Below are 263 nucleotides of genomic sequence, written 5' to 3' on the forward strand. Positions count from 1 at the left end.
TGGGTAGCTGTGGGGTGGAGAGCAGCTGTCTCTTGAACTGTCTCCTGCTGCTGCTGCTGCTGCTGCTGCTGCTGCTGCAGCAGCAGCAGCAGCAGCAGAATCACGCTGCCCACGACGAGCACCAGGAGACACCCCGTGGCGACCCCGCAAAGAAGATGTGTGCAGCCCGTCGCTGTACATACGGCCACGCGGAGCCATGAGAGAGGGAAAAAAAAAAAAAAAAAAAAAAAAAAAAAAAAAAAAAAAAAAAAGAAAAAAAAAAA

General features: G+C 50.2%; 1 protein-coding gene across 1 annotated transcript in view; it reads right to left on the reverse strand.

Annotated features, from left to right (window-relative positions):
* EMH_0050940 (uncharacterized protein) overlaps window positions 1-198 on the reverse strand; it is a gene marked incomplete at both ends in the record, with an annotated part of 2,053 nt that extends 1,855 nt beyond the window's left edge. The window contains one exon of the mRNA XM_013496703.1: window positions 1-198. Coding sequence (XP_013352157.1) covers window positions 1-198 — 198 coding nt within the window.
* Between the last annotated feature and the right edge of the window lie 65 nt (window positions 199-263).

The sequence above is a fragment of the Eimeria mitis genome, genomic scaffold (assembly GCF_000499745.2).
Source record: "Eimeria mitis Houghton genomic scaffold, Emh_scaff2246, whole genome shotgun sequence".
NCBI lineage: Eukaryota > Apicomplexa > Conoidasida > Eucoccidiorida > Eimeriidae > Eimeria > Eimeria mitis.